We start from the raw sequence: 23,724 nt of genomic DNA on the forward strand, positions 1-23,724 counted from the left end.
CTGGAGGCATGCATTGCCATATCTGGCCTAATTATTCAGAGAAGTTGGATGGGTGCCACTACCCCCAGCTTCCTTCTTGTCTTTCTGGTGGTTCACTTTGAGAAAACAGCTATTGTCTGGATTTTTGCCATTCTGGTCACAGAAAGGTATACTTTGCATGACTGGTATGGAAAACTTTTATTGTACTGAGTAAATTCCTCAGATATTTCTGAGTCAGTCACTTTTTGTCACATTAAAAAAAATATTTGGAAACACTTTAAGGGAGGTGGATTTATTTAGGCTCTCATTTTGGAAGTGTCAGTTCATGGCTGGCTGGCTTCCTTGCTGTGGGCCTGTGATAAGGATGAAGATATACAGGACAGGTGGGACAAAGAGAGGAGTAGAGGGTTAAAATATCATTTCAGGGGCACCCCCAGTGACTCACTCCAGCCAATACCCCATACTAGGTTCATCACCTCCAATAATGCCATCCAAGTACGAGCCCACCAAAGCACTGGTTCAGTCACTTTCCCAAAGCCTTTACTGGAGGCAGAGACTGCTTGTTTGCTTCCCAGCCACCCAGGCCCAAAATAATCACACAGAAACTATATTAATTACAACACTGCTTGACCAATCACTTAAGCGTATTGCTAGCTAGCTAGATCTTATATCTTAAATTAACCCATTTTCATTATTTTATATTTTACCATAAGGCTCATGGTTTACCGGTAAAGTTCCAAGGCGTCTGTCTCCTTAGAGGGCTACATGGCATCTCCTTGACTCCACCTACTTTCTTCCAGTATTCAGTTAGTTGCCCCCTCTAGCTCTATTCTGCCCTGTCATAGGCCCAAGAAACTTCTTTATTTATTAACCAATAAAAGCAACACATATATAGGATTTCCCACATCACTTAACCTCTAACATTGTATTGAAGAGCAATACAATGAGTACATGAGATTTGGGGAGACATCTCATTTCAAACCATAGCACCTTTATCAGCATCCTGGGTTGTATTTCATCTGTTTGCCCATGGCAACTTTATGCTAATAAATCTGCTATTGGTCCTCTTAAGATAGACCCTGATGATGTGCAAGGTAGGATCTCTGCGAGTTTGAGCTAGGCCTAGTCTACATAGGAGATATAGGCCATCTAGGGCTATGTATTGATATACTGTCTTAAAAACAAATAAACAACCCCCAACAGCAAAACAGACCCTGATTTCCTGTATGCTTAAACTTAGCTACAAGAACAAAGATTTAAAGTCAGCACCTCATCTTCATCATCTTTTGCTCTTAGTATTCCTGCCCAGATCTCCAGTCTGTTCTACATACTCTACAATATTCTGCTCCAGGTCTGTTCTGTTTCCTTGTAATTCTCTGATAGTAGTGACTTATATTCTGATAGGGAATCAGGAACTCAAGACCACCAGAGAAACATGGAGTTCTTGAACTCTACGTGGGCTATATGGCAAGACTGTGTCTCAAAGCAAAATAAAACAGAAAACCATGTTGATCTATAGTTTTGTGTGTGTGATACTCATAGAAGAGGAGAAATTCTAGTCTCAATATGGGGACTAATATTTGAAAGAAAACCAAGTTTTCTCTTTTCCCCAAAGTAATTTTTTTGCAACGCATGTAGAAATAGAAATTGCATACCAGAAACAACATAGGAAATTTCATGTGTTTTAACAATAAGAACTATGTTCAATTGTGCAAAGCATCCATGTTTCTGAGGATGATGCTGTTACTATTTTTAATGACACCATTGAGACATGTCTATTCAAGGACAGCAAATATAAACAAAGTTATAATTCTGTATACTGTATTTTAAAATCTATTTCATAAAAATTTATATGTATGCTTTGCTGAATGTATGTCTGTGCATCACGTGTGTGACTACTGTCCATGGAGGCCAGAAGAGGGTGACAGATCTCCTGGAACTGAAGTTATAGACAATTTTGAGCCTCTATATGGGTGCTGGATTAAACCTGGGTCCTCTGGGAGAGCAGAAATGCTTTTAACCATTAAACCAACTATCCACTCTCTTACTTTTTAAAGATTTGTATGTGTGCATGTGTTGTGTGCACATGAATGCAGGTGCCACAGAAGCCAAAAGTGTTGGCTTCCTTCAGAACTGGAGTTATGGGCAGTTGTGAGCTGCCTTATCTGGGTGCTAGGAATGGGACTGCAAACCTCTGCAAGAGCAGTACAGGATCCATCTCAGAGCCATCTCTTCAGCCTCTGTATCATTTTGAAATAGGGTCTTACATAGCCTAGGCCTGCTTCCTATCCACTACATAATCCCAGATGTCCTTGATACTGATCTTCCTGCTTCCTCCTCCCAAACACTGGGTTATAGGTTTATACCATCATGCCTATTTATTTTTGAGCTTTGCAATTTTTTAAAATTATTTTAAGTATTTTAAAATTATTCTACTATCAACTTGTTCTTTTGCTTTAATTTGTGAATTACCTTCGTCCTACTTTAAATTTTATTATTATTACTTTTTTTTTTTTGAGGCAAGGTTTCTCTGTGTAACAGTCCTGACTGTACTGGAACTCACTTTGTAGACCAGGCTGGCCTCAAACTCACAGAGCACCGCCTGCCTCTGCCTCCCAGTGCTGAAACTAAAAGCATGCGCCACTACTGCCCGGCTTTTTTTCTTTCTTTGTTTTAATTTGAAAAGAGAGGGCCTCACACGCTGGACTCTGCCTTCCCAGTGCTGGAATTAAAAAGTGTGGGACACCACACTTGGCTCCATGACTGTTCTATTTTAACAATAACAAAACAATGTAACGTTTTAATTGTTTTTAAAATGAATACTTTTCTTTCTTTTCCTTCCTTCCTTCCTTCCTTCCTTCCTTCCTTCCTTCCTTCCTTCCTTTCTTTCTTTTCTTTCTCAGCGTTTCTCTGTGTAACACTGGCTGTCCTGGAACTAGATCTGTAGACCAGACTGGCCTCATACTCACAAAGATCCGCCTGCTTCTGCCTCCCACGTGCAGGGATTAAAGGCGTGTCACCACTACTCGGCCCAATGAATACTATTCTTATTCTAATATCAAAAGTAAACAGCTTTATTTGAAAAGTTTATATTTAAAAGCTAGGTCCAGGAACTGGAGACGTGGCTCAGCAGTTAAGAGCACTTGTTCTTGCAGAAGATTGGAGCTGGTTTCTGCTTTTCACATAGCAGCTCACAAGTGCCTGTAACTCCAGTTCTAGGGCATTGGGTACCCTCTGGCCTCTGAGGTATCTGGACATACATGGTGCACACAAGCTTACATATACATACATATAAATAAATCTTTAAAAAACATTTGGGTTTGGGGATATCATGGTGGAGTGCTTGCTCAGCATGTGGAAAGGCCTGGGTTCAATATATATTGCCACAACAATAAATAAATTTAAAAAGGCAATAGTCTAGAAACCCCAGTTTCCAAAAAGTATTTATTTAAAGAGAAATGTGTAGAAGGAAATGAAAAGAGGCGTCTTTTATATTTTTATTTAATAATTAAATGTCACAGTACATTGTATTCCTCTCCTTTTAATTTGTGGCTTACCTTTATCCTGACAGCCTTCTTCCCTTCTCCAGGCTTCCTTTGGCTGTACATATAAAAAGCTGAAAAGGCCTGCAGAGATTAAACCCTGAAGGAATTCAAGCGAGTCAATTTCTTATTTCAGCCATTGCAAACAACAACAAAAAACCAAAACCAAAAAACCGTGCTTTCCGCTGGAATATCCTCTGGACCACCAAAGTTTGATTCAGATGGGAAGCCCAGTTCAGTGTTAATAGCCTGGCTGGTGGGTGGCTGGAAAGGTGACCCGCATCTCTGGAAACAAGTGCATTCTTTTCGCCTGCCATTGAAACTGTTGTCGAGGATGGAAAGAAGTGATCGCCCAGAGCGTTGGGATTCCGGGCTCCAAGCAGGGAGGGCTCAGCCTTCCACAAAGCTCCACAGATCTGTTTCCCCAGCTACACTATTTCCCACTCCCACACGCCAACCGATAGTAGGAAGGAAGCGCTGAGTAGCCCTGCGTCCTAGAGGTTTCCACACCCGGCACGGTTTAGGCGAATTCTGGTCCATTTTTAAAGGAATCATTTGTGTGTGAGTATATGTGTGTGTGTGTGTGTGTTTTATGGGAGTCAGCTTAGCAGTATTCCCCCTTCTCTCTCTTTAGCACACGCAACGGACACGCCGATGAATTTCTGTCCGTGTAGACAGCTTTTATTCCTCTCAACCTGCCCGCTTGGCTTTTTGTCAAGCAGCCTCCCGGGCTCACAGTGTTTAAAACATGACGTCGAACTACAGCTGGAGTGAGAGTCGACGCCGCGCTGCTATGGCCGCGCCGCACCGGGGAAGCCTACGTGGGACTCCGCGAGGCCCGGGGCGGCCCACACCCGCGGGGCGGGGGGGGGGGTGTCGCGGACGCACGTGCGCGCCCCGCACGCGGGTGCACGCTCCGGAGTGTTTACACCGCTCGCTCCCCACCCCGGCCAGGCCCGACCCCGATCCCGGATACCCGGTCCGCAGCTTAGCGCCCGCCGCAGCCTGAGGTGCAGCCGCCGCCGCGTCAGAGCGGGCGGGGGAGGGGCGGTGAGGTCAGCGGCGGCGGCCCGGTGGCGCGCGGCGCATGCGTGGAGCAAGTCCTGTGAGTGGCAGCGGCGCGCGGGGGGCGGGGGCGGGAGGCGCCTGTGTGTGGGCGAGCCGGCGGCGAGTTTGAGAGGTCTGTGGTGCGGGTCGCCCCGAGGGACCCGGGCGCGGGCCTCGCGCGACCGCTCCGGCCGTGTGCGTGCGTTGTTTGTGTGGTGAACGCACAGCCGCCAAACTTCCTCCTCCACTGCCCCGGGGAGGGAAAGCGTTAGCGAGTAAGAGGGAACCCATCGTGAGGGAGCCAGGCTTGATGGAAGCGAAAGCTAGCGCGAGGGGGAGATCCCGAGCGTGAGGGAGCGACAGCCAGCGAGCACGGGCAACGGCGAGAGCTGGCCGTGCGAGGCAGCGCTTGCCCGCGCGCGAGGACCGAGCGTGAGGGAACTAGCCGTAGGCAGCGACGCGAGCGAGCGAGCGGTGTGTGAGGGAGCGATCGCCAGCGCGCGACAGAGGGGCCGGTGCTCGCGCCACCCCGGAACCCACCACAACAACTGGAGCAGCTGTCAAAACTTCGCCGCGGCGTGGGCCTGACGGGGCTGACGGCGCGGGGGAGGGGTGGCTGTCGCCGCCCCGCCGCCCCCTCCGCGGCCCTTTCTCCTCCCGCCGCGGGCGGCCTGGGGGAGGGGCCGGGCGGAGACCCCTGCGGTCGCCCCGGGCCCCGCGCCCCTCGCGCCGCGCCCCGCCCCGCCCCGCTCGGCGCCGCCCTCCGGCCCGGCCCCGCTGTCCCCAGCCCTAGCCGCGGCGCCCCGCCCCGCGCGGCCGGCCCCGCCCGCCCCGCCCGCCTGCCCGCCGCCCCCCGCCGGCCCCTGCGCGCGGAGTGCGCGCGCCCGCGCCGATGTGTGTGAGTGCGTGTCCTGTTAGCTCCATGTTGCCGCCTCTCCCGGTACCTGCTGCTGCTGCTGCTGCTCCCGGGGCTGCGGGAAATGCGAGAGGCTGAGCCGGGGAGGAGCAACTCGAGCAGCAGCAGCGGCGGCGGCTGCGGCCGCTGCGGCGGGAGGAGCCCCCCAGGAGGAGGACCGGGATCCATGTGTCTTTCCTGGTGACTAGGATGTCGTCGGAGGAGGACCGGAGCGCGGAGCAGCAGCAGCCGCCGCCAGCACCCCCCGAGGAGCCCGGAGCCCCGGCCCCGAGCCCCGCAGCCGCAGACAAAAGACCTCGGGGCCGGCCTCGCAAAGATGGCGCTTCCCCTTTCCAGAGAGCCAGAAAGAAGTAAGTTGAGCGCGAGGGAGCCAGGCGGGCGGCCAGCGGCGGCGCGGCCCGGAGCTGTCAGGCCCCCGGCCCGGTGGGGGCGGGGCGGCCCAGGCGCGGCCCGGTTCGGCGGCGCCCGCGCAGGTCCCGCCGGCCGCGCCGCGCACTTTACTTTGGAGTTCGGCCTCGCTTCTGGGAGAACCGCCCGGCGGCTTCCCCAGGGCCTAGCCCGGCGTCCGCACACGCCCCGCCGAGCACGCCCAGCTCGCTGCCCGGCCCGGCCGCTCGGAGCCACAAAGCTGTGGGCGCCAGGGACCGAGCTGTCAAACGCCGCGGCCGGGTGGTCCCGGTGCGGCGGCCGGCGCTCTTTGTCAGCTCGCGGCTCCTTTAACTTTTCTTGCTCCCAGACCTGTGCTTTTGCCCCTTAATGATACATTAGGAAGCCATTCGAGCCTGTCCTCCCCATCCCCCACCGCCCCGAACCGCACCGCCCGGCTCCGCAGCCGGCGCTCGGGATCGCACGGGCCCAGGTGTGAGCAAGCCGGAGTTTCGGGAACGCGGCCGCCGTCCGCGGCGCTGACGGCCCAGAGCACTTTGTTTCGGGGAGCAGACAGCTTTAAACGTCGCTCGCCTAGTAACTTTAACTCCTGCTGGGCAGGGAATGGCTTTCGATTGTTTTTGAGCTTACGTGAGGACTGTGCCCGGTGGATGAACTGGCCAAGAAGTGTTGTCTTTACCAAGTGGTCATTCGGCAACTTTGCTTGAAAAATTAAGGGAGCCGGTTCAGTGCTAGTGAGTTTAGTTGCTCAGCTATTGTGGCTCTTCTGGGTGCTGCGGAAGATTGGTGACCGTCTTTCAAAGTTGCAGAATGGCGTGTGTTGCTTACTCATTTCATTGTATGATATTCTCGCTGAACTGTTGGTGGTGGAAGGGTGCGCTGGGACTTGCAGGAAGAAGCCAGCACATTTATGGATAGGCTATTTATTTCTTTGGTTTTCGTGCCTTCATTTGTTGTGCAGTAAATAGTGTTAACTGATGCGTAGCAGCCTGGGCTTCGGGAACCCATTAAGCACTTGACCCAGTGTACCTTTTTTTTGAGGTTTGCTATCCTTGTACTAGGAAATGTACCAGGGCCTTCGGTCGCCTCCATATTTATTGCCTGCCAGTTCTTACCTAGCTGTGAGAAATCTTGAGAGGAACACTGTATAGAGGATGTATACATTATTGCATTAGGTTCTTTGTGATACAGAGTTAAGAGTTTATTTTGTAAGGTGATGTCCTGCATAAAATACCATTATGTCTGCCTTGACTGAAATTTGGAGAAGGTATGTGAAGTCTTAAGTAACTTTGGATTTAGTCAGTTTAAAATAAATACAGTTTTAAAAAGCAATACAGGTTCAAACCATGTTAGAGTTTTACTTAGATTCCTTCTCATTTTCTGTTTGAAAACCATTTATGTCGCACAAGAAGGTTCATGATGGCACATGCCTTTAATCCCAGCACTCAGGAGGCAGAGACAGGCGAATCTGAGTTCAAAGCCATCCTGGGCTACAGAGCAGTTCCAGGATATCCCGGGCTACACAGACAAACCATGTTTTGAGGGGGAAACAAAAAGAAAAACATTTACATCTCTTACTATTGGTTAATTTGAGATTACTGTATGTTTTATATTTGTACTTAAATTCTTCCTGTTAGAAAGAATAGATACACAAGTGCTCATTTTTGCAGTGCTTGGACCATGCATTGTGTCTCCACCGTTGCTGTGAGCTCAGTTGTATTAGTGCAACTCAGTTGTGTTAGTGAAACTCCTCTGAACTGGAAGACTGGTTATTGCCACTTTATTATTTTAATTATTAGCACTATTATTAATAAAGAAGAAGCTTCTTTTTGAGAAGCTAAATTTTTTTTTTTTTAGCAAGAATGACAGTATAAAGGCCAGATGATGGTGGTGCACACCTTTAATCCCAGCATTCAGGAGGCAGAGGCAGGTGGATCTCTGTGAGTTTTGAAGCCAGCCTGGTCTACAGAGCAAGTTCCAGGATAGCCAGAGCTATGCAGTAAAACCATGTCTCAAAAAAAAAAAAAACAAAACAATAACAAAAAGAATAACAGCATAGCCTAACAAAACTTTGGGAAATGTTTAGGTCAGTTCTGTTAAGTATTTTTTCTTCTTTTGCTGAAAAGCAAAGATAATTCTTTACAGTGGAAGTCAAATGTAGTGGCTTCCAACTTTTAAATTTTTAAAAGTTAGGTATCTTTTGAAGGGAGTGGAATTTCTAATTGTTTTTGAGACATGTAAATGGAAACTAATGTGTGAAATGGAAAGTAAAGAGGTTTTTGACTGTGTATCTCTATACCATATTAGAATCCATGTGGAAAAGACCTTGTAGCTAGTGAAGACCCTGAAAGTGAAACTGATGTCTAACAGATGTGATTTAAGGTTTTCAATAAGTGAAAAATGTGGAATTGCAAACAGTGCACTGAAGAAATGAAAGTTAATATCCTTTGTTTGTTTGTTTGCTTGTTTGAGACAGGGCCTCTTTCTGTAGCTCTGACCGACCTGGCACTTTCTATCTAGACTACTGGCTTTGAACTCACAGATACCTGCCTTCCTCTGCCTCCTTATCCTTGGGATAAAGTACATGCCCCACCACATCCCTTGAAAGTAAAATATTCTTTATGAGATCTAATAAAGGTTTTAATATTGTCAGTGTTGATCACTAACTTAGGGCCAAAACAAAAACAAGGTCTTATGACAGTAGTTTGATTATAACAGAATGGATTTTTTAATTTGTTTTTGAATGAAAAAAGGTAACCATGCACTGCCAATTATTGTGCTTGAAGTTTTTTTTTTTTTTTTTTTTTTGGTTTTTCGAGGCAGGGTTTCTCTGTGGCTTTGGAGCCTGTCCTGGAACTAGCTCTGTAGACCTGGCTGGTCTCGAACTCACAGAGATCCACCTGCCTCTGCCTCCCGAGTGCTGGGATTAAAGGCGTGCGCCACCACCGCCCGGCCTTGTGCTTGAAGTTTTAATAATTAAGTAAACAAATCAAGTGTTTTATAATTTTAGCCCTCTGAATTTTTGTTTTTTTCATATTTAAAAGGCATAAGATAATATAGTTAGTTGGTTCTACATTAGCTAAAATTATCGTAACTATTTAAAAGCAAATATTTTGAACTGAAAGACTGTCTGAAATTTCTTCTTAACTATAAAGACTAGTTATTTTGAGTGCTCATAATCCTTACCTGAGGCATCAGTGTTGCATCCTGGTAAAACAGTCCCTGCTGGAGGATTGTATATGTCAGAAGTCTATAATTCTGTCAGTGTTAAATGAAGCTTGTTTTTTTGTTTTTTTTTTTTAAAGACGGATTTTTACCAACTGTGTAGGCCAGGCTTGCTAGGATTAAATGGAATAAGATATGATTGTGGAGTTCTGGGATTAAATGTTAAATACTATGCCTGGCTTTAGTGGGAAGCCCAGGAAGTGTTCTACCATATTTGTTATGTCATCAAAGTTGAAGTCAGGGATTGCACATAGTGAACAGGCAATGCCGAAGCAGCAGGTGGCAGGGACAGGATTTCTGGGATACTGTGTTCAACTCTTATTGAGTCAGCTCTGTGCTCTGAATCACTTTTCAGAGGGCAATTACTGTTACTGGAGAGACAACTTGAGTGTTATTGTTACAGAAAAATCGGGGACAAGGGATAATGTCTTACAAGGGATCAGCAAAAATTACAGTGCAGCTGGTAACAGTTGTTACTTTGTTGTAAGACTCTTTTCTCTAATAAAATTTCTCAGACCTGCGAACTTGAAATAAGTGATAGACAACTTTTCTTCACTACTGTATGTACAGTTTAATAGAAAGTCTTCCCCCCAGATCACTATTTATGCATTTTGAGATAATACAAGTATATAATATTTATGATAGCATTTCTTTTTCTTGCCTTCCTTCCTTCCTTCCTTCCTTCCTTCCTTCCTTCCTTCCTTCCTTCCTTCCCTCCTCCCTCTCTGCCTCTTTCCTTTAGTATTTTTTTTTTGAGATAAGGCCTATTCCGTAATCCAGGCTGACTTTGAACTTGGTATGTAGCCTGGGCTGGCCTAGAGTTTGAATATTTCCTTAGCATCCCACAGCAGGGTTTGTAGGTATGCATGACCATACTGAACAAAATGATTAAGTTTTAATATTTTTTTAAGATAGCAGATAAATGGTGTGTGTGTATCTTACAGTATCTTATATATCTATTTTACTATCTGTCTGTCTGTCTGTATCTACTGATCTCTTGTCCATAGTAGGCACTAAAATGTCTTAATTTAATTGAAAACAGGATCTGGGATTGGATCTCTTCCCTGTACAGAGAGGTTGTTTTAACTTGGCTGTGTTGTAGTTTGCTATTGTCTATTGTCCTGTTGGTTTATTCCTAGGAATTATTAATATATGATGTTTTTAGTCTCATAATTTTACCTTGCTTGTTATAAGTTGATAAACATGGATTTCCATGCAAATTTAAAAGTATTGCATAGTTTAATTTCTCATTCTTAAAATAATTTGTTATATTTCCTATTACCCACTTAATTCTATGATGCAAGAGTAATAGTCAGTTTTCAAAGTTACAAACTGATTACAAGACTTTGTATAAGACTCGGTGCCTTACCTGCTTTCTGTTCTGCAAAATTACAGGTTATTCTATGGGCCACAGTTTTTCTGATCAGATAGTGTCTGTCCAGCCCTAATATCCTTTAAGTCAATGTAAACTTGTAACTAAGGGGCTTTCATGGAACTTCATTGACCTTCTAAAATAAATATGATCAGTTTTTAGGTATAAAGAACACTAGTTTGGTCTGGAGAGAATGCTCTGGGCTTAAGAGCACTTGCTGATCTTCCAGAGAACCCAGATTTGGTTCTCACAGCCATGTTGGGGAGTTTACAAAGTACACATACATATATACAGGCAAATACTCATACATATAATATCTTTTAGTAAGTGATCCTAGCACTTGGGAGTCAGGCTGGTAGCTCTCTGAATTCTAGACCTGTGTGGTCTACATAACAAAATTCTAGGCCAGAGCTACACAGTGAAACCCTGTTTTAAAACAATCAAGGAAGCAGACAAACAAACAAATAAATATTCTTCTAAAAAATAGAGCCCTAGAAGTTCTCTTCATGAATTTCTGGTGGAGAAATGTGAGGTACCCTTGATGGGATATAATTTTTGCTTTTTCGTCTGTGATATTCTTAGGCAACAGAATAAACTTTCTAATAGATATATGTTCCCCTATTAAACTTTCATTTTTACTTTTTTTTTCTCTTTTTTACTTTTACATTTATTTATATGTGTTCACACACACGTGTGTACGTGGACTCATGCATGCATCAGTATGTGCATGAACGTCAGAGGATATCTTGTGGGAGTAGGGCTCTCTTCTACCATCTGGGTTCAAGACTAGATGGTAAGTGCATTTAGCCACCAAGTCATCTTATTGGCTCCTAAATATTTCTATCTGTTGGTTTGTAGCAAACTGATTAATCCCTTCCTTCTCCTATAAAACTTTCTTTATCATGTTTTTACCTAGTAACTATTTTCAGAACTTATTGGCAAGTCGAGTTGTAAAAAGTTATCCAGTAAAAGGGGCATGATTTCTGTTTTATAATGGCCTTGCATACCAATGTGTGCCTGTGGTGGTTATGAAATATTTAGTAGAAAAAACAGTCTTGAATTTAGAATCTGAAGTTCTTTTTTAAAGATTTATTTGTACTTTAATTTTTGAAGCCAGGGTTTCACTGTGTAGCTCTGTCTGGCCTGAGACTCATTGGGCTTGAACTGAGAGATATGACTGCCTCTACCTTCTGAGGTCTTGGATTAAAGGCATGAACCACCACTCATGGCTTATTTTGTATTTGTGTGAGTGCCTACGTGTATGTATATGTACAGTGTGAGTCCCTGGTGAATGCAGAGGCCAGAAGGCTACACCGGATTCTCTAGATCTAGAGTTACAGGCAGTTGTGAGCTGACATGGGTGTGGGAATTGAACTCTGCAAGTCCTCTGCAAGAGAAGCATATTCTGTCAGTATGAGCCATCTCTTTAGCCTAGAATTGGAAGTTTGATCTATTGCAGAATACGAGAGACCTTAGAGCTCCACTTTAGAGGAATAGGAATGACACAGCTCGTTTACGCTTTATTATGTTAGAAAAGGCCTCATGTGAAAGATGTTTTCACTTTGCTTCTGCTGCCGCTGCTGTGTGATAGCAGAGCTATATAAAACACAGTTTGAGATGACTTAGACTTTCTGTGTACTTTTTTACTAAAACATTTTTGCATTTATTTTTATTTTATGTTATTTTATGTAGATGAGTATTTTGATTGCATGAATATCTGCACCTGGAGTTAATAGATTATTGTGAGCCACCATGTGGATGCTAGCAGCCAAACTCTGGTCCTCTGCAGAGCAACAAATGTTCTCAACTGCTGAGCCTGTTCTTCAGCTGCTCTGTTCACTTTTTATATTTATTTATTTATTTATTTTGTATACGATATTCTGTCTGTGTCTATGTCTGCAGGCCAGAAGAGGGCACCAGACATCATTACAGATGGTTGTGAGCCACCATGTGGTTGCCGGGAATTGAACTCAGGACCTTTGGAAGAGCAGGCAATGCTCTTAACCACTGAGCCCTCTCTCCAGCCCTCTGTTCACTTTTTAAAGTAATTAAGACAGTCTTTCCTTGTGGGTTAACATTAATTAAATTAATTAATACATATAGGCACACACACACACATCCCACAGCAGCACAACTGTAGGAATTGGTTATCTCCTTCCACCATGTAGGACTTGGGATCCGATATGTAGACCAAGTTGACCTGCATACTGAAATTATCATGTGCCTTGAAGTTGTCATTTGCCTCTTCTGCCTCCCAACTTCTAGGATTACAGGCATGTTCTACCACATCTGGCTCTATTGACGTTTTCTCCCCCTCCTTTGGCACATCTCACTCACTCACAGAACACACTGAATATCATGAACAGTCAACCCTGCAAGAGAGGCGTCATCAGCCAAGTGGAGTCTTGGAAGGTTTACTGGAAGTAGTATTTGAATTAAACCCTGAAGGGTTGGTGAGGTTTAGCTAAGTAGAGTGATAAGAGTGTGTTTGGGAGAACAGAGGGAATACAGTTATTTCAGAGGGAAGTTAGAGTGTTTTCCTGGTGGAGAATGGAGGCAGAGGCTTATTTTTTTTTTTTTTTTTTTTGTTTTGTTTTTCAAGACAGAGTTTCTCTGTAGCTTTACAGGTTGTCCTGGAACTAGCTCTTGTAGACCAGGCTGGCCTTGAACTCACAGAGATTCACCTACCTCTGCCTCTCAAGTGCTGGGATTAAAGGCGTGTGCCACCACCGCCCCGCTGAGGCAGAGGCTTAATACTTGGAGTGGACTCAAGCTGTAGTGGTTCTTGGACTAGTGAATCTGGGCTCTATTCTGGTGTCAGGGTTATCAACTTTTAGGCATTTTAAATGGGTTACAGACTCATAGTCAGATCCTGAATGATAGCTGACTCTTAAGGCCTTGGGTAAAAAGTGGTGAGTAAAAACTGCCAGCTTGTTTAGTTGTTGTTGTTTTTGGTCGTTTTGAGATGATCTAGAGTCGAGGCCTGGTCCTGAATTCCCAATTTTCCTACCTTCTCAGTGTTATTTGACAGCCCTGGTTAGCACAAAACTCTTTGTAGACCGGGCAGGCTTGGAACTCACAGAGACCCACCTGTGATTTAATGGGGGTTATTTTAGAAAAACCACCAAGGTAAAAAGTATGAAGAGACAAGCTACCTACAGGCAGAGATAATGGGCTGCTGATGCAGTGTCATAGGCAAGTCAGAGGCAAAGGGAAGATTACTGGAGATGTGGCAGGGAAGGGAGAAGTCTTAATCATTGCAGAGGAGGAGTGGGAAAGTCTCTGGCATGTATACCTAGAGGAAGGAAGTGCTCAAGACAAATCTGAGGATGTAGGAATGAGATTTTCGGATAGCTCAGGATAGGTAATTAAAGATGTGATTTACTTGAATCTGCTTACAAGTCTACTTTGCAGTTTCCCCTCTCCTGCTGGGGATGTACCTAGGGCCTTACACATTCTAGGCAAGTTCTTAACCACTTGAACTACACCCCTGACCCTTATTGTGCAATTTTTATCTAGACAAAGAGATCGGTGGGAACCAATGTGGGAGGCTGCTTGCCACATTGTTGGCTTAAGAAAAACCTTTTCAGGAGTTGTAAAGTTGTAAATTTAATCTTGACTTTATCTTATAAAAAATACATATGCTAAAACGTGTTTTTGTATATAGAAAAATATTTGGAAGACTATATATACTTTTTAGTGCACTTCCTGATTTAAAAAAAAGTTAGCAATTTGTTTTGCTTTGCTTTTGAGATAGGATCTCACTATATAGCCCTAAAAGGCCTTGAATTTACTACCTCTGCCTGCCCAGGATTAAAGGTATGAGCCACTATGCCTGGCATAGTTTAAAATTTAAAATACATGTAAGAGATAGAAATTCTGGTGAAAGACCAGTAACTATTATTTTAAAATTTTGTTCATTCCTTGTGTGTGTGTGTGTGTGTGTGTGTGTGTGTGTGTGTGTGTATGTGATGTGTTTGTATGATTAAGGCAGGGTCTATTTCCATCCCCCAAGGGACTTACCATTTCTGGCTCACTTGGAACTTGCAGTGAAGACAGGATGGCTTAGAATTCATAGAAATCCATCCACCTGCATCTGCCTTCCAAGTGTTGGAATTAAAGGCATGTGCCACCAGGTCAGGCCCAAAGCAGGGTTTTTACTGAATGTTTTTCATTATAAAAAATAGTAACTCCCTAGGAAAGATACTATGACAAAATGATTTAAAAATTTTTTATTAGCCAAACCTATAAATGTCATTATTGTGGAATTTTTTAATGTAATTCTGATCAGGATTTTAATAAGCTTTCTAAATGAGACTTACTAGGTAGAATTGAATGATTTCTTGTACTAAGGATGTAGGTCAGTAATAGAAAGTTTATCTAGTGTGTTTAAGGTCCTCCAAAAGATAATTATTTTAAATTTATTTTTTCAAGTTTAATCATATATACAGTCTATTTTAGTCATAGCCATTCCCCGTTATTTCCTACTTTTTTTTTTTCTTGAGAGAGGATTTCATTGTGTAGCCCTGAAACACAGTATGTAGACTAGGCTGGCTTTGAGTCTCTCTGCCTCCAGAGTGCTAGGATTGAAAGCCTGTACCACTATGCCCAGAACATCCTTTTATTTATTTTTTAACTTTTTAAGTATAGGCAATATATTATTGTGTGTGTGTGTGTGTGTGTGTGTGTGTGTGTGTACACATGCATGTCTGTCTGTGCAGACATGCTTATCCCTATAGCCATCCTTATGCCATGGAACACATGTAGAGAGCAAAAGACAACTTCATGGAGGTGCTTTTTCTCTGCTTTTACGTGTGTTCTAGGAACTGAACTCAAGTCTGAGCTGTAAGCGCCTTTATGTGCTGGGCCATCTTGCTGGCCCCATTTCTTATATATTTTATATTTGGTAATGTTTGCTTTCTAAGTTTAACTGTAACCTATTACATTATGAGCAAAGCAATTGTAGTCCTTGTGGTTTTGTTTTTAATTCCATTCTTTAGTTCAGCCTAGCAAAGATAAGGCAAAATAAAGCTTCCCCTGTTCTTTGATAGGGGATTTATATTTCTAGTTCTAAAGATTGAAACCAGAGCATTATTTTATGTTAGACAAGCACTGTGGCACTGAGCTACATCTCAGCACATAGCCTTGAGATTCTAATGTATTTCATGTTTGATATAAGCATCAAATTATGTACAGAAATGACCACATAAAATCTTTTTTAAAATATTTATTTATTTACTTATTTATTATATATACAATATTCTGTTTTGCTTGTATGCCTGCAGGCCAGAAGAGGGCACCAGACCTCATTACAGATGGTTGTGAGCCACCATGTGGTTGCTGGGAATTGAACTCAGAACCTTTGGAAGAGCAGTCAGTGCTCTTAACCTCTGAGCCATCTCTCCAGCCCGACCACATAAAATCTTAAGGCTTCATAATTAGACAGTGCTACCAATGTTGAAGTATTTGGTTAGGGTGGCCATGGTTTTCTCCTATGAGACTCATGTATTTATCATCATTGCATATTGAAATTAGGTGTGCTATTATTTATTTTTTAAATGACTTTTTAAATTTTTCATGTGCATTGGTGTTTTGTGACGGTGTGGGATCCCATGGGGGTAGTTACAGGCAGTTGTAGGCTTCCATGTGGGTGCTGGGAATTGAACCCAAGTCCTGAAAGAATAGCTAGTGCTCTTAACCACTAAACCATTTCTCTGGTGCGCGCCTCCCCTCCCCCCATCGTTTTTTAAAGACAAGGTCTGTGTAGCCTTGGCTATCCTGGGATTCAATATGTAGACCAGGCTGGTCTCACTCGTAGATTTGTCTGCCTCTTCTTCCTTAGTGCTGAGATTAAAGGTGTGCAACACCACCAAGCTAGGCTAGGTGAAACTTTCAAGAATAATTAACCTGAGGTCAGTGTAGTGGCTCACGCCTTTAGTCCTAGCACTTGGGGAACAGAGGCAGGTGGATCTCTGTGAGCTTAGGCCGGCCTGGTCTACAAAGGAGTTCCAGGACAGCCAGGGCTATTACATAGAGGAATCCTGTCTTTAGAAACAAACAAGAATATTTAATCTGTCTAGAGACAGAGGCCTTAAAGTATGTGGTGGTTATAGACACATCGAGATGTTATCAGTATAGAACTAAAGGAAGAGATGCTGTCTGCTGTTGTAAGCACCCCAGTTGGGCCATACCTTCTTAGAGTCAACTTGTTGTGTAGTGTATGTCTTGTCTAGTCCTGTTTGGCAGTAGTGATGACACTCGAATAGGTTTGGGTACAACTTTTTCTTTTGTACTTTTACTTTGGGAGTCTTTTTTTTTTTTTTGAGACAGGGTTTTCTCTGTAGCTGTGGCTGTCCTCCAACGAGGTCTGTAGATCAGGCTGGCATTCTCTCTCCTGAGTGCTGAGATTAGCTGTGTGGGCAACCACCACCTGGCTTACTTTTGGGAGTCTTAAGTGATTGCAGTGCTAGGAGCTGGAAGATTCTGTGGAGAGGGATGGGTTCCCAGACTAACTTTTCCAGAGTCTCAGTGGGGTTCAAGTCTTAGTTGACTTTTTGGTTGAGTGAAGTCACAAAAGCAATCACTAGTAAGAGTAGCAGAGGCACCACCCAGCTGAATCCAGCCAAGATTGTGAAATCATGAATAAATACGGTGGTTTGTTCGTAGCAACAAATAATAGTAGTAATGGACACTAGGCTGGCAAGATGGCTCAGTGGGTAAAAGTGCTTAGCACCAAGTCTGGGTCTGATCCAGGGGAACCACAGGATGGAAGGAGAGAAACCTCTACACATGCACCTTGGGATGTGCATACACATACATACAAATAAACAAGTATACACATGTAATTAAAATAATGAAAGGAGATGATTTTATGAATTAAGGGACTCTTAAGAACAGAGTGATAAAAAGGATTATAACTACTGTTTTCTAGCTTCTTTTACTGAGATAGTTAAATGAGGCTTCTTGCTACATTTGGCCCTTCTTTCTCTAAGATATCTTAAAGTAGAAATGAATATTTAAATAATGCTGTTATTAAGACTGTGATGTAGGTTGGTTAATTGAGTGCTTGTCTAACATGCATGAAACCCTGTGTTTGATCTGCAATGCCTGTAATCTCAACCTTGGGGGAGGTGAAGGCAGGAGAATCACAAGTTTGAGGTTATCCTCCTTGATTGTGAGGGAAGCTAGCCTTGGATATAGGAAAGTCTGTCTTAAGCTCTCTCCCTTCAAATGTAGTTATGACTATAGATGGTCTATAATTAGATAATACCTATTAGATAAAAAATTATGCATGACCCCTCCAAGTTAGAATTTTGTTTTTGATTTATGCACACCTGATACATAGTGAAATATTTGTATTTTGTTGGGAGACCTAGCTTGTATTGCCAACAACAGGATGTGTCAGAACTAGGTTCCCCCTTCGATCCCTGCCTTTGTTTTAACAGGACATTATGTAGGCAAGGGTGGCCTTGATCTTACAGAATTCACCTGTCCCTGCCACCAGAGTGCAAAGATTAAAGATGTGTGCTATCACTCCCATCTATCTCTCTACTTCACCCCTCTTTGAGAATAGAAACTTTAGAATAATATGGACTTGAACTGGATGTGTATTTATTTCTCTTTCCCATCAAATTCTTCAGGATAGGAGATAAGTTGGTATGGTGCTTTTGCACTGCAGAGTCACTCAGTGGAGACCTGTCTCCTTTGTGTTTCTAGGGTATGGCATCTGCTTTAAGATTCTGTGATGGCTACTCGAGCTCCAGTCATTACATCTGTGTCCCATGAAGCAGAATGGAGGAGACCACAGACCAATATTACCCTTTAAAATGCTATTTAAAAAACACTGTTTGGACTGGATGTTGTGGTCTGGCAGGAGGTAGAGGCAGGAGGATCTCTGAGTTTGAGGCCAGCCTGTTCTTCAGTGAAACATTGCTACAAAAAAATGTGTGTGCGCGTGTTTGTGCTTGTTTGTGTATAGATGTAGGTAGACATGGCTCAGTATTTAAGAGCACTAGTTATTGCAGAGAACCCAAGTTTGATTCCTGTCTCTGACATGGTGGCTTACAACCATCCATAACTCCAACTCCATGGTATCTAGGGTCCTTCTCTGACCTTTATGAGTACCAGACATGCATGTGCCATACATATACACATGACAATAAAATACTGATACATAGAAAATAAATTAGAAAAAAATTGGCTATTTTAAAAGTACCCCATGTTTCAACTTGTATATCCATGTGATTTGAACTTAATTATAGTGGTGATATGGCCAGGATAGCTTAAGAGAGGCCAGGAGTGCAGCAAAAAAAAAATTATATTTATTTATTGTATTAAATATATAATAATAATATATTTTATTTATTATATTATAAATAATCATATTATTTACAATAAATCATTACATAATTTTTTTTTTTCTGTGCAGCCCTGGCTGTCCTGGAACTCATTCTATAGATCAGCCTGGCCTAGAACTCAGAGATTCACTTACTTCTGTCTCCTGATTGCTGGAATTAAAGGCGTTCAACATCACTGCATGGCAATTTTACTTATTGTGCATGTGTCTGGATGTATGTGTGCTACAGCATGTGTGGTAGGTCAGAGGACAACATGTGGGTCCTAAGTACAAAACTCAGGTCACCAGGCTTGGCAGCAAGTGCCTTTTTCTGCTGAACCATCTTGTAAACCTGTGTTTAATTCTTTATTATTGAGATTCATGTCTCTCCTTCAAACCAATGTGGAAGGAAAGTGTTAAATTATAATTGCTGTGTATTTCAGTGAAATTATATGTGACTTAAATTTTTTTTCCCCAAATGTGATGTCACTGGTCTGTAATCCCAGCACTCTGGAGGAAAAGGTGGGAGGAGGATTGAGGATAGCAGATTTGCCTGCCTCTGCCTCCCAACTGCTGGAATTCTTCTCTTTCCTCATACTGTGGAAGCTCAATGCCAACTAATGCAGAATGACTCACATGACTCTTTATTTTGTGGAGTTTTAATTTTTTTCTTTACATTTTTCTCTGCTCTCCTTTCTTCCCTCTCCCCCTCTCTCCTCCCCTCTGACCCCATGCTTCCAGTTTACTCAGGAGATCTTGTCTTTTTCTTTTTCCTATTTAGATCCATGTATGTCTTTCTTAGGGCCCTCTTTGTTGTCTAGGTTCTCTGGGGTTGTGGACGGTAGGTTGGTTTTTCTTTGCTTTATGTCTAAAAGCCACTATGAGTGAGTACATATTATATTTGTCTTTCTGGGTCTGGGTTACCTCACTCAATATGTTTCTTTTTTCTAGATCCATTCATTTGCCTACAAATTTCAATATGTCATTTTTTTACTGCTGTGTAGTATTTTCTTGTGTGAATGTACCACATTTTCTTTTTCCATTCTTCAGTTGAGGGGCATCTGGGTTGTTCCCAGGTGACTCACAGGACTCTTGGAGAAAGCAGCTATTGCTTTTAAGTGCTGAGCCATTATGACTCTAGCCCTCTTAATTCCTTCCTTTTCTTTTTCTTATTTTGAGAGAGGGTCTTTCTGTGTAGCCTTGGCTGTCCTGGAACTCACTAGACCAGGCTGGCCTCAAACTCATAGAGATCTACCTACTTCTGCCTCCCAAGTGATTAAAGGCATGCACCACCACCTCCTGGGTCAGCCTTGGTTTTTAAATAAACTCTTGCCTTACACAGAAGGAGGAGAAAGAGCAAATTGGTGTGTATGGTTTACTATGGACAATAGAGAGCCTTTGAGAATGTTAAACAGGAGAAACATGTCTGTTAGGAAAATAACCCTGGCAGGGATAGTAAAGCCATAACTAATGATTCTTTTGCTCAGTGATTAATATCAAATGAGGGATCTTTGCTTAGCAGGTATGAGGGGTTTGGTTTGATTCTAGCACAGAAAAAGAAGCCTGTCATGCAAAGTAACTTTTGTACTTTCTTTTTTCCTGTTACCAGCTTCATACATGTATATAAATGAGTTGTAGTTAGTTTCACCCTCATTCCCCTTCTTAACAAATCCTCTTCCTACTTCATGTCTTTCTGTCACAAAAAGTAATCAGAATTGCTGGCTTAAGTGTGGGTAGGACATTTATTTTCGATTATGGCCACTTTATCAGCTGCTATACCATTGGAAGAAAATAATATCCATTCTCCCCCAATTCTGATCTCTGTTAGAAATAGTTTACACGTGGGGCAGTGGTAACACGTGCCTAGAGTTCAAGGCCAGCCTGGTTCACACAGCAGGAGTTCCAGGGTGTGGAGAACTACTCGGGAGAAACCCTGTCTTGAAAAACAAACAAACAAAAGAGTTTTCATTTGTTTTTTGTTTTTGGTCACTATGAAACCCTGGCTGGACTTGAAAGCATAGGGTTCTGCCGCCTTCCTCTGCTGGGATTAAAGGGGTGCACCACTCGGTTGATCCTCATTGTATGTGGTTCTTACATTTTTTTTTTTTGTTAAAGAGATGGTGCTGGGGACTTAAACTATGGCCTCAGGATTGCTAGGCTTTATATCCCCAGCACAGTGTAAATAATTTTAAATTTCTTATAAATTTTGTTGGCGTAAGTCTGTACTATTTTAAAATGATTTTATTTCATATGCACAAGTATTTTTTCCTGCCTGCATGTCTAGGCACTATGTATCTGCCTGATACTAGTGGAGGCCAGAAGAGGGTGTCTCTTAGAACTGTAGTTATAGACAGTTTGGAGCTGCCATGTAAATGCTGGAGATTATCAGCCAGTGCTCTTAACCACTGAGCCATTTCTCCATTCCTCTGAATGCTTTTTGTCTCTCTCTCTTTTTTTCATTCATTCATTCATTCATTGAAACAGGCTTTCTTCATAGCTCTGGCTGTCTTGAAAGTTACTATGGTAATAAGTAACCTGTTCTCAGGCTGGTCTCCAACTCAGAGATTCACTATCCTCTACCTCTGGAACACTGGGGTTAAAAGTCTTTGCCCCCATGTCTAGTTTCTTATTCTTTTTAAAATTTATAACTGTTGCTAGTATATAAAAATTATGGTTGTTTTATGGATCTTATTTCTTTTATTTACTAAACCCGCTTACTGCTGTTCTGCAGATTCTTCAGAATTTTCTTCATACAGGATCATGACATCAACATACATATTAGATGTTTAACTTAATTTATTGATTTTGTTTTTTCCAGACATGTTTTGTCTGTGTAGCCCTGGCTGTCCAGGAACTTTATTTGTAGACCAGGCTGGCCTTGAATTTACAGAGACTGCTTCTGCCTCCCGAGTGATAGGGTTAATGGTGTGTGCTACCGCCACCCATCTAGATGTTTAACTTTAAAAATCCCAAGCCAATCTAAGATATTCTTTTCTGTTTGTTTTGAGACAGGGTTTCTCTTTATAGTCCTGTGGCTGTCCTGGAACTCCTTTTCTGTAACCAGACAGGCCTTAAACTCAAATCTGCCACTGGCTCTGGGATTAAAGGCGTGTGCCATCACCACCAGGCTCACTTGAGAGGGCATTTTTAAAAGGTTATTGTCCTATTTCTGAAGACTGATGTTGGTCTCAACTCTGAGGAACTTGAGAGATGGAAGCAAGAAGACCATGAGTTCTTGATGAGCCTGTGTTACAAAGAGTTCAAGGCCAGCTTGGGAAACTTAGTAAGAACCTGCCTCAAAATAGAAAGTTTTTTTTTTTTGAAAGTTTTTTTTTTTTTTGATATATTTTTTAAAGAGGGCAGAGGCAATAGCTTACTGATAGAATACTTGCTTGACATTCCTGGTGGGTTTAGTCTTAGTATTGGGCAGTAGGTCTGGAGGCCCGAGAAATCCGAAGATGAAATTTTTTTTTTAAATGTAATGGGCTGGATTTAGCTCAGTGCTAGAGTGTTTGCATAACATGTGGAAGGCCCTGTGTTTAATCCCCAGCACTTTAAAAATGACAACAGCAACAAAAACAAAATTATTTTAGTTTTATGTATGAGTAGTTGCCAGACTAGCAGAGATGAACTTTTTAAAAAATTAATTTAGAAACTTTTAGGGATCTTGCTATACTCAGATTGGTATGAAATTTAGTTTGTGCTAGGATTACAGATTTGAGCCACTGTGCCTGTGAAGATAAGTCCTTGACTCTAAAGTCACTTGAGTTTTCTAATTCAGGTGAGCATTAAGTAGAAAGAACATTAGTTAATAAAGGCAGCAAGTGTATATACAAGCAAATGGCCACATTTTGCTTTGAGAAGTTTTACGCTATTCAGACAGATATTCTTTGTTGATCTTGGCCAAATGACTTTTTTGTGCTTCAGTTGTTTTATCTGCTAAATAGAGCAATAGTAGCACCTGTCATAGGGTTGGAATTGTAAGTGCTAGAACAATGTCTGATGTATAGTAAGCAATTCATCCGTTTATTAGTATTTAATAGGTTAGAGAAGAAAATTGCTTGATTTGAGTCTTATCACCATAGTTCATGTTCAGTTAAATGTGGCTCCTAATGCTTTTGGAGTTACAGGTCTCTTTGATATATCATCTCTTCCCAAGGCAGAATGTATAAGTAAATCTAGGCATATATGTTTTCTACAGTTTAAGGGAAAGGTATCAGTGACTCCTTCTCCTCCAAGCATTTCCAAAAACTGAAGGCCTCATAGCCCTTGGAGTAAGTCAATTTCCTCTAAAAATCAGTGTTCTGAATGAGACCCATCTTGGATATACAGGTGATGGAGGTTGTTTTTCCTCAGGACTGAGTTCTAGAGAACACTGTGGGAAACAGTGTTACTACTTCTTTTCCCCCTAGGAAAACACTCAACTTCAAAGGAAGACATTATTTTATGGGTATTGTCCTATTTCAAAAGACTGTGGGTGATGGATATCCATAGTGTGTTTTACTATTGTGCTAGCTCACAAGAAAAACAAAACAGCTGGGCGGTGGTGGCACTAGCTTTTAATCCCAGCAGTTGGGAGGCAGAGGCAGGCAAATCTGAGTTCAAGGCCAGCCTCGCCTACAAGAGCTAGTTCCAGGACAGGCTCCAAAGCTACAGAGAAACCCTGTTTCGAAAAACCAAAAAAAAAAAAAAAAAAAAAAAAAAAAAGTATATTGAAAGTGAATAGAGATAAGGCGCACACAAATTTTTCTTGATTTTTTTTTTTTTTTTTTTTTTGATTTTCGAGACAGGGTTTCTCCGTAGCCTTTTGGTTCCTGTCCTGGAACGAGCTCTTGTAGACCAGGCTGGCCTCGAACTCACAGAGATCCGCCTGCCTCTGCCTCCCGAGTGCTGGGATTAAAGGCATGCGCCACCACCGCCC

General features: G+C 42.6%; 1 protein-coding gene across 18 annotated transcripts in view; it reads left to right on the forward strand.

The window, feature by feature from the left end:
* Positions 1-4,589: 4,589 nt before the first annotated feature.
* The window catches only part of Kmt2c (lysine methyltransferase 2C), a 222,977-nt gene continuing 203,842 nt past the window's right edge, over positions 4,590-23,724 (forward strand). For 11 of the 18 annotated variants that reach the window (XM_075955414.1, XM_075955413.1, XM_075955412.1 and 8 more), the window contains exon 1: positions 5,548-5,834. In XM_075955414.1, coding sequence (XP_075811529.1) covers positions 5,674-5,834 — 161 coding nt within the window. In that variant the 5' untranslated portion in view covers positions 5,548-5,673. Of the gene's footprint in view, positions 4,627-4,685; positions 4,702-5,416; positions 5,835-23,724 lie in introns of those variants that run through there. The other 7 variants (XM_075955411.1, XM_075955416.1, XM_075955421.1 and 4 more) reach the window with 4 other exon arrangements.

Source organism: Microtus pennsylvanicus, chromosome 21, assembly GCF_037038515.1.
Source record: "Microtus pennsylvanicus isolate mMicPen1 chromosome 21, mMicPen1.hap1, whole genome shotgun sequence".
NCBI lineage: Eukaryota > Metazoa > Chordata > Mammalia > Rodentia > Cricetidae > Microtus > Microtus pennsylvanicus.